Source organism: Dermacentor variabilis, chromosome 5, assembly GCF_050947875.1.
Source record: "Dermacentor variabilis isolate Ectoservices chromosome 5, ASM5094787v1, whole genome shotgun sequence".
Classification (NCBI taxonomy): domain Eukaryota; kingdom Metazoa; phylum Arthropoda; class Arachnida; order Ixodida; family Ixodidae; genus Dermacentor; species Dermacentor variabilis.
In genome coordinates this window covers 41656804-41667777 of record NC_134572.1, presented here as the reverse complement: position 1 = coordinate 41667777, position 10974 = coordinate 41656804, and the positions used below count along the sequence as shown (strand labels likewise).

Sequence of the window (10974 nt, the reverse complement as noted above, 5' to 3'; positions counted from 1 at the left end):
GCAGCTGCATTTGAAATATTTTTTTAAGAGGAACTACGCGAACAGCTCTATAAAAAAAGATATTCTTTTAAATAACATCTGAGGGGGCCAAACAGATTTTGAAAAAATATGGTACGCTTGGTTAATGCTACTGTTGGCGTTTGAAAGGTGCCTCATGCAACCCCTCGTCTTCGGAAATTGTTTTGCGCACGAAATAATATATGCTTCTTGCATGCCTATCGCAAACTCAAACGAGTCCTATATCTATAACTATGGGGCAGTCATAACACGAAGTAATTCCTAATCAATCAATCAATCAATCAATCAATCAATCAATCAATCAATCAATCAATCAATCAATCAATCAATCAATCAATCAATCAATCAATCAATCAATCAATCAACTTTTATTTCTCCACGAGAAATATGGGCGTGACGGAAAAAAAGCCGCTAACTGCAGCTTGACAAGACTCCGGCCCCCTTACAAAGTTCAGCAGCAAGTGAACCGCGGTAACAACGTCTAATAAATAGAAATAAATAAATGTGAACGGGAAACAAGTAAACATACTTATTGAAAAAAATGCAATTTGACAAAATATATACAAATAGCCCATAATTTGCGCAAACAGAGAGCAGGATGGGTTTTAATTTGTCGTACAACATGGGAATATCAGAAATAGAGGATCAAAACCAATTACAAAGCTGTGAAATAAAAACGAAGAAACATAATATATAAAAAAGAAAAAATCATCTCGCAATATATGAGGTCGTAACATCAGTGTCTTTAATAAAGGGAAAATCAGACATCCACCCGTTCCTAGAAATTGCTACAAAGAAAAACTCATACGGGTTCCTCGAAAGAAAAGCCTCACTGTTGAAGAAAAAATTTGTTCTATTCCGGGACTCGAACCCGGGACCACCCGCCTTTCCGGTGCAGCGGCTCTGCCATTTGAGCTAACCACGCGGCTAGCAGATGGCAGGGCGAAGTCGAATTTGTCGACAACACGAGGCAAAGGCAAGTGTTTGAACTGCTAGGTCCGCAGAACTACTACGTCAAAAATCAGTGTCGTATCGAGCATGTGAACTCTAATAACGGAAAGAGGCAACGAAAACAGTTTGCCATTTGCAAGAACAGAGATCAAGAGAAAACCAAAAATGGAAAGAGAAAAATTTGTGATGTATAGTGAGAAATTGGTACCACGAAAAACTAAAAGAAAAAAAGCCTTCGAGAAAAAGGAATAACACAGTCATTGACAAATACATGCGCTGCATGTACAATTGACAGCGTTCCGCGAGTGCTCCAATAAATAATACACGGTGTTGCTGAAACTGAGCAAGCACCCGGCTATCCTGTATCGAAGGATCCACTGCACATTGAGAAAAATATAAATCAGAGAGAGAGAGAGAGAGAGAAAGAGAGAGAGGTTACCGAGGAACTGCGTGGAGTTGGTTGCCCTGTGAACGGTCGGAAAAAATTTAGAGAAGGCAAGAAAGAGTTGATGTGCCCTGGAGTGTCCATATTGTAAATCTCAGCGCTGCGTCACAGCCATCTACTCAGTCCGGTTACCTTCAAGAATCGCAGCAACGCTGTTGTAGCCCTTTGAAGCTGTGATGGGCGATACCATGGTCCCTAGATTTCTTTTTTTCCGTGAGAAGGATGAGACGTCTAGCTGGTTTAGGGCGGTGCTGAAAGTCCACCTTTTATCTTCTAAGGTCGGGAAATCGACTGGGAGTTGTATCGTTTCTTCGCAGCCACAGGCATTGGCATCGGTGCTATGATTCATTCCCATCAATATAGAGCAGGTGTTGGTGAATTTAACGCCCAAGCGCAAGAGATGAAGCTGTGTTTCTTCACATGTGAAAATGTCAAAATTAAATGGGGAGAGGAGGGGGGTTAACTTCCCGAAATTGCACAGTGCTTTATAATGAATGGCGTAGTGGAGAGCTCGGGTATAATTTTGACGTGGATTTCCTTAACGAGTATCCAACTTTAAGTACACCAAGCTTATTGCACTGATGCCACCGCAGTCGGTGTTCGTTCAAGCAGACAATAATAGCACTTGTGAAATAAGGGCCGAGTGAATTAAAATAACGGTAAGATCGGATTGTATTCCCCCACTGTATTTTTTTTCGATAATGTCTAGGATGTAGAGCGTTGAAATGTACGCAAAGTATCAAAAAACGTGGTGCCTGAGCACTTGTGTTAGAGTTTTTGTCTGCGTGTTCGTGTTCGCGTCCTACACTTCCCGCTATCGGTATTACAATGAACAGAATCCAACTCCTGCCTGAAGCTGCTTTCTGTGTATGCAGCGCGTAAACATAAATCATGGGTGATCGGTGCCATAGTCACTGGCAAAAGTTGGCGTACGGAGGTGCTCAAAGAAACAGCACTACAGTTCATTTGTGCTGCCAAAACTGGGATGGAATCGCCTCTCTTCCTCCACCGTCTCCATCACTAAATCATCATTATGTGATCCCCTGTAGTAACTCCTCCCATACTCTTCCTCCAACTCCTCTCTGCAACGCCGAAAGGCACTGAGAGTAAATAAATGAAATGAATGGAAGAAAGAGGTGGGAAGAAGGGGCCGCTTGTATGTCATAGCGCCAGCTGACTTTGCAATGGTGGAGTGCCCCATGATTTTAAGAGAACAATAAAAATAAAGGGCGATAAAAAGAATAGTTTCCGTCTCATGCCTGTAGGCCTGCAGATAAAAAACTATGAGCCCAGAATATGATAGGTAGGCCTTGTGTGGTACGCCTGAGTTCCGCTTAAAAAGTTGTCGCAGCTGGTTCAGCAATAAGTTAAGCAGGACTGCACACAATTGATCAAAATACACTCTGCGAAATAACCAACGACCTTCGTTTCTGTATTCATTTATACATTGATTGATTGACTGATGTCGACAAAGAAGTACACTATATTGCACGACGGTGATCGGCTGAATGAAGTAAGGATGTCGATTAGTGAAATCAACCACTCCATCCATTCAGCCGTTCACAGTGAAGTACGGAGAGCTCACTTCCAATTTTAGAAAGAAGTGCCACAAATAATGTTTATACAATGTTCCTCATAATCTGATCAGTTTCGCATTCTCTTGCAAGTTTATTATTTTTCTTTGCTATCTTTATTATTTTACTTGCGCAACTGGGTCATGCGGTAGCTAAACGGTGAGTGTTCGTCAAGTAGATAACAAAACGTTGTGAACTCGAATTTTAACAGAAGCCAGTCGCCTATCCTTTTAATTTCCGCTGAAAAGAGACGCTATAGAACCTTACTATGGTGCAATCGACATACTCAGAGTTAAATCGAATTGATGGACAAAGAAAACTCCACAATGATTTCAAGCTAACTTCGTACCGACTCTTTTTCCTTTACTGACTGGGATGTTCTTTGGCAAGCAGGTTATAGCTGACAGCGCGCTACTTAAAAAAAGTGAAAAAAAAAACGCTTTTACTTTTCTTCAGCTTACTTTTGTACTACTTCGCGTTTATATTGGAAGTAACAGCGTGCGCACTTTAGTTAAAAAATAAATACATTTAGAAATAGTTGGTACGCATGAAATTCAACAGCGGAAGTATGATCAACAGAAATTGCTTCTTCTGCGGAAAATAGTCACTTATGCGCGCAACATAAGCCTCTTAGTTTCACCCATCTTCAGCTGAGTTGAAAGTGTTATGTAATAAATACTTCTGTGACCTCTTTGTCTTGTGCAAGGACTGCCTAATTATTAGCGCAGTCAATCTTTGCTCGCTGTTCGCCGGCCAAAATGAAAAGAAACTTACGAAAGACGCTCAATCAACAAGGGCAAAATGTTCGTTTTTCTTTTTTGATGACCTAGGGCTCCACACGATTCTTTGTTTCATCTTTTTCTTTATCTCAGGGAGGCGCACCAATTTGTAGGAGTATACTGTGAACTCCCCATTGAAAGTGCCAGCGCTGCAATTTTTGCTGACGCAAACCACTAACAGTGATTGCATCCCAGAAAAGAAAAATCTATGTAAAATAACCCACCTAAACGCCGCGCTGAAAAATTGCGCCCTGAACAGACCAAAACGCTATGGCGGAGTGGGGCGCGACAAGCTGGGGAAAAAAAGAGAAAAACTGAAAGAAATCTGCCGAATTTGGAAGGCCTGTTCAACACGAAAGTGCACAACAGGCTGTTTTGTTGATGGCTGTTATATTAAGATGCGTAGCACGGCTTTACGTAGCACAGGGGACAAAATCGCATTCAAAGTGTAGTATTCGTTTTTGATTCATTATACATGTGATCATACCGTGATCATACTGTGATCAGCCGGCACCATCTTCGTGAGCCAACGTATGTTTTGTTTACCATGTTTGTACAAAAACAAATGTGTTTTTCTCGCTGTGTGTGAATTAATACACAAACGGCGACTTTAACCTTAGACTTGGCATTGGAGATTGTTGCTTACAGGTTTATATATCTTTTTCTTCTTCAATGCTGTCTGGTGCAGGAGAGCATGTGAGTATTCCTCTTGACCGTCGTTGCGTTTCTGCAAATATTTTTTTTTTGTTCAGAGCCTTGTCAAAAGTTCATTCAGATGCATATTTCAGCATTTGTTTGGCATGCAGAATCACGAACACGTTTTAATAAATGACGTTCCTTCGGGAATACCTCATCCAGCATTTACCTTAGTGCGCAAATGCCTCTGTGTTCTTTTTTACCTCTCCATAGTACGCCTTAGAGGCGAGCCCGTGCTCGCGGATTTAGCGAAATTGCGTCGTTTGGTATTTAATTTCTTTAAGACATTAGTAAACTAGGGTGTTATCCACCGCATGGAATCATTGTGCTGAATGTGCCTGAACATATAAGAATACATTTTGTCCAGCGTTCTGCCGCACTCTTTAAAAATAGTGCGACGTTCCGCATTGGCGTAGTGGCTTTGGCGTTGCACTGCTAAGCCGGTGGGCGTGAGATCAAATCTTGGCCACGGCAGCCGCATTCAATGGGGACGAAGTAAAAAAAAAATAAATAAAGAAAGCCGTCCGCGTACCGTGCATTCGGTGCGCGTAAAGAAGCCCGGGTGGTAGAAGTTAATCAGCAGTTCATCCTCTCCCCTCCCCCCCCTCTCCCTTGCGGCGCGCCTCATCATCTTATCGCGGTTTTCGCATGTAAGCAATAAAGAACGAAGAAAACAATGCGACGTTCTGTTCGAGCAGTTATTGCTTGAAAATGAGCAAGGAAACTTCGAGGAGTATTGTTTTTCCTGCCCTAGTCGCTTGATTAAAGTTTCGTGTTTCTTTACTTAGCAATGCATACGCTGATATTTTTTTTTCTACTAAAGATTGGAGTGTTGCTACAGTAGAACTGACACTCAAACACGTCCCCTTAAAAGCCTCCTTATTCAAATTACCGATCTCTATACATTCACGTTACTTCTGTCGCTTATATATCTTTTTATTTGCCCCACTGAAAATTTTGTCTATGTCAACTATATTTTCATATATTCCTTGTATGTTATCATCAATCATTGCATGAGAAACTGGGATGTTAACTCCGCAGAGGTTATTCAACCTGTACTTTTTTCAGGTTCCTGACGAAGTTGAACAGTTAGATCAGCTTAGAAAAGCAACAGGTAAGTGGAGTTTTAAATCTATGCGCATGCGTCATTGGGTGCCCGTATTACATAAAACACTTCAGCACATGCGGTATGGTTGAACTTTCTGTGGCAATGCACATGCGTTTTTGTGTTTGACTAGAAACGTCGTGATTACACTTTCGTATTGGCAGTTCTGTTCGTGGCTTTTGCAATTACGATGCAAGAATGAAAATTATTGCAACTTTAGCAGTGTACTTAACTTGAGTAAATTGAAGAAGTTGCACTCAAAGGCAGGATATACATTTTTCTGCACTAGGGCCCTGGTTTAGGCAGATTTGAGTGAATCACAGGCAGTGCGACTTGAAACAGCTATTCGGATATGCCATTACAAGTTACAGGACATTTTACGCCTGCGCTGTCCTGTTAGAAATTAGAGCGCTTTTTGTTATTTTTAGCATCACTAAATTTTAAAAATCGCCTGTGGCAGACAGCACAATTCTAACTGTTGGGCTAAATTATTGGATGAGGCAGACAACACATAAGCGAGCACTCAAACGCGTGAATAAATGATTAACATAATATAACTAATTAGGTATGTACTGAATAACTTAAGGCGCCATTACAATGACGAATTTTAACCGGTGAGCTTGCAAAGCAAAGCCTAAACTAATTCTGAGGATGGCATCGGATTCCAGATATGCACCGTCATACTTGCGGTAAGAATACACTGTTTTCTCACTTACTTTTTTTAAGCATTGAAGCACAAAAATTACTAGAATGACAATGTATTTTGTCGCACACTTTAAAAATTAGTGCCTGGAAACAGCTCTAATCCTGAGAATTTGTTCCAAGTGGATGCGCCTTGCGAACACAACAGCTACAATTCGTAAATTGGAATATGTGCCCTGAAGTTCCCTCTGAGCGGCGTTCAAAGAAACGACATTCAATTCGATACCAACGCGGTATAACCACTGCTCACGGCTGTTCGGTTAAAGTGACGGATTAAGGAATTATATTTCACTACTCGACGCAATATCTCATTGTCATTAAACATGCTACTTTCAAATGCAGAAAGTTGGGCTAGTTGGTTCAAATGCATACTGACAAAATTTGCGTGGGGACACGAAGACAAGCCGAGAAAAAACAAGGACGAGCGCTAACTCACAACCGAAGAGATAAGTGCCTCAGTAAGATTTCCGTCCGCTTATCTGATAGAGGATTTCGATTATTCCAAATCAATTATTATGCCAAATCAATCGGGTACACGGGGTAACACGTGATGTCCAAGATGATATCCTTGTTTTGTTTTGTTTCGGTTGCCCTATTTATTCGTGCATGTGTTTGGAATAAACTTCAGTTGTGAGTTAGCGCTCGTCCTTGTTTTCTCTCAGCTGGTCCTCGTGTCTCCGCGCAAACTTTTTCAGTATACCATTTTGGGCTTATTTTGCAGAGGTCTAGAGCCCGGGATTCCACTGAAACGGTCGTTAGAGAAAATTTCATTGAATGATCAGTCTTTATAGACATCGTAGTATCATATGAACACATTATAATGAGCGTGAAATTGTTCTGAAATGCCTGCGTAAGCATAGTTATAGCAGGAAACGAGGATGTCGGATGACTATCGTAGTTTTGTTTGCTCTCAAAAACATAGTTACGCAGTTTTCTTTCTATGCTTTTTTTTTTAGTTTCATCCATCTGCCCTGCCATAGTTAAGTAGCTGTGTATTCTCGCTGCAATTAACTAAAATACCTCAGAATTCCAGCCTAAAGGCAGATTTCCTGAAAATTTGAATCAGCAAAGATTTTCTTAGTAATGTCAAAGTAAGAAGGAAAGTGCGAAAAGCATATAAACGAGGCACATAAAGAAGCCGGCGTAATTTATTCTCCGAAGGTATAAAAAAGTGTGCGACGAAGCGGAGCGTTGATTAAGAAAAGCTGTTCTTGGAACGCCTTCATTGTTTGCCGAAATCAATCGACCAAAGTCGAACTGAGCCGGGAGAGGCGGCACTCACGCCAAGAGCAGAGTTACTAACACTCGACACAAAGGAGCAGCGGCGATTCTTATTAGCACAGCTTTGCTCGAGTGCACTGAAAACAACGTTTTAAAACAAAAGGGCATTCATTGCTGGAGTGTGAATAGTCACGCCATTTCCCGCGGACCTAAAAAGGTCGCGCGAATGTCATTTACTTAAGCGCACAGCGTCCGCTTCGGAGCCCGTCCGAATGCACGAAGATGAACGTACCCGATAACGCCTTCCCCTTCAAAATGAGCGCGGTTTACTTTCGAAAGAAAGGCTGAAAGCATCGTGGAATGAAACACTTTCATCGCTATCTTTACTATGTGGACATAGGCAAACATTGAATTCAATTATGGGGTTTTACGTGCCAAAACCTCAATTTTATTACAAGGCACGCTGTAGGGAGGGGCTCCGGATTGATTTTGGCCACAAGGGGACCTTGTCGATCCTCGCGAGGCAACAGTGGGATGATATTTGTAACTCGGCTCATGGTAGACTCAAACACGGAGGTAGCTGGAACCTGCTCAAGCATTTGCTGAACGAGAATGAAAAAAAGGACAAGCAAGAGAACAGCTACAGCTAAGCTGGTTCATCAGGAAAGCCAGGATAAAACAGAGGGAGAAATCATGGATAGACTTGCAGCCGAATAGCTGCCAAATGGAGGAGACGAGAGCCCCGAATATACGGGAGGCATATGTGAAGAAATTGACCGGAACTTCAGTAAGAGTGGAGTCACGGCAGCTCTTCACAGTTTTAATGGTAGATCGGCGGCTGGACCTGACGGAATAACTAACAAGATATTAAGAAGTCTAGATGATTAATCGATTTCTTATCTAACTGAACATTGCGGAACGTTGATAAGAGCTTTCATGACCGTATATTGGACGAGTATTATGAAGTATGGAGAACTGGTGTAATCCCTGCATAATGGAAAGCGTCCGACCAATTTTAAAACTCGGGCGCCCTGCAAGACACTTCAAGTCCTACCGGCCAATATGCCTAACTCCAAATGTCATCATGTTAATGGAACGAATGGTTTTGTTTCGCCTAGATGTCAGACTAGAGAAGCTGAATTTTTTTTCCTTGATGTCATGAATGGCTTTCGTCCCCGCCGTTCAGCTTTGGACAGCGTCTAAGACCTTGTCTCGGTGCTCGAATTTGCTAGTGGAAACAAGCATTCCGCTTACATGCTCTTCCTATAGACATACAGCAAGCTTTCGATTCAGTACCGCATAAGGCGATTATTTTCGCTCTTGCAACCGCGGGAATATCGGGTCGTCTGCTCCGCTTTGTGCACAATTTGCTATCGGAGGGTAGCAAACCGGATGCTGTTCTGGTTGACCTCTCTGCCTTTCCTACCCTTGCTTTCTCTCTCTCTCTCTCTCTTGCTATCGGAGCGCCGGATGAAAGTGCGTGTTGGAAGAATAAGTAGTGAATCCCGAAATGTGAAGTGCGATGTCCCACAAGGCAGCGTTTTATCGCCGCTTTTGTTTAACACCGTACTCGCTGCGCTTCCATGTCGTTTGCCTCGGGACAGTGACTTCCCTGTGAGCATAGCTGTCTACGCAGATGACATTGCTCTGTGGATAAGCGGCCCTTCGCACCTTGGTCCGCTGCTTCGTGCAAGCCAGCAAAGAGCTCTAAACGCTACTTCGGAGTACTTGGGTGAAGTTGGCCTGCTCATATAACCTGCTAAGTCGGGTGCTATAGCATATGACCCTAAACAACGCGCTCGTCGACCAATGAGCCGACTGTACCTTGACGAAACGTATATAAACTAGGTGCGACAACACCGTTATTTGGGGTTAACTGTGTATGATCGCATCACTCGACGTCCTGCGGTTAAATTTGTACGACGCAAATCGCACTCCTTCCTTAAGTATGTGGCCGCCTTGACTGCTAAAAGTGCTGGCTGCGACCAAACAACGGCTCTCCAGGTATACCAGTCACCTGTACTCCCAGGCATGATGTATGCGTTACCAGTCCTAAGCGTACCACCTAGTTTGATGGCCCAACTGGAACGAGATGATCGCGTTGCCCTTTGACTAACGGTTGGATTACATCGTGAGGCGCAATCTGTTGCGTTACTCACAAGAGCGCATCAGTTACCTCTGAGGCTGCAAGCAGACCAGAGAGCTCTATATCATATTGAGCGTATGTACCACGCATCGAATGGTCAATCGCTCTTTTATCGTCTCATTCACCACCCGTTATCTCGCATGGCAAAATGGCAGCATTATTTATGATTACCACTGACATTTCTGAACATGCTGCTACAGTCAAGCCTCCACCTCCAAAAAAGATATCACGAAACACGCATTCCCCATTTACCTCACAATCCCTGACATACGCGAAAAGTCTGATAGGCCTGTTTCGGCAATATCCCAATTTGCTCAGTCTCACATGTTCAAAAGACTTCCAGATTATCTTCAAGTATTCACAGATGCATCTGTATATAGCGACGGTCAAGGTGTCCCTGCAGCTTTTTTCTGCCTTTCCACTCAAGTACGATGTATCTTTGAAATACTTCATCCAATTTCGTCAACAACTGTGGAGCTAGCAGCGATTAATGTTGCACCAAAATAAGTGCAAGAGGAGTTAATCACATTGAAGATTGCCATCTTTACGGACTCCCGCGCTGCCCTTAACCGGTTGCAACGCAGTCAGATGGATTGCCCAGCTGTGCGCAGAATTACTGACTCTGCAAACGAAATTTCACCACGTAGGGTATCTCTCGTTGCTTAATGAATACTTTCACACGTAGGAATCACCGGAACTGAAGAGGCTGATAGGCTGGCTTCAACTTGTGCTCATAACAACTGTGTCTGCCCTGATATTTTGTGCAAGCTTGGTGACGCTCGTCTGCTTATTCGTCGCCACCTGCTCAAACAGCATCCAGACCAGCGCGTCGCAAGCGGAACGTCCCCGCCCCGTGTTCGCGGTCGAGGCTCGCCTCATCCCGTTACAGCGCAACTACTCAAGTTGAGGGGTGGCTGCGTGAATATGCGCAGACGTTTATTCAGACAAAGACGTGTGGCCAGTCCATCGTGTACGTCTTGCGACTGCTGCAAGACACTCCAGCACCTGATATTTGAGTCTCTCGCTTTCAGTGCGCAGCGCATGTCGCTAGTGAGAGACGATTATCATCTCCTTCGCCTGCGGTGTACGACACACAGCGACTGTTTCTACCCCAGTGGTTTTGCGTCTCGACGTGATCACACTCATCGCGCTCTACTTGCTTTTCTAGAGTTAACTAATTTAGGTTCACGTTTGTAGGGTCGATACTATTTCTTTTATTTACCCTTCTGTAGTTGCGTGACCTTCAGTGACCGGCCCTACTGTCTGTGATCTATACTGTGTGTTTTACTTTATTCTTTTAGATGTGTCCTGTTGCTATTGCCATTCCTGTTGTTATT

The 10974-nt window shown here is 43.2% G+C and overlaps 1 protein-coding gene across 1 annotated transcript in view; it reads left to right on the top strand.

The window, feature by feature from the left end:
• Positions 1-5489: 5489 nt before the first annotated feature.
• Positions 5490-10974, top strand: part of LOC142583504 (uncharacterized) — a 37778-nt gene continuing 32293 nt past the window's right edge. The window contains exon 1 of the mRNA XM_075693991.1: positions 5490-5577. Coding sequence (XP_075550106.1) covers positions 5490-5577 — 88 coding nt within the window. The remainder of the gene's footprint in view (positions 5578-10974) is intronic.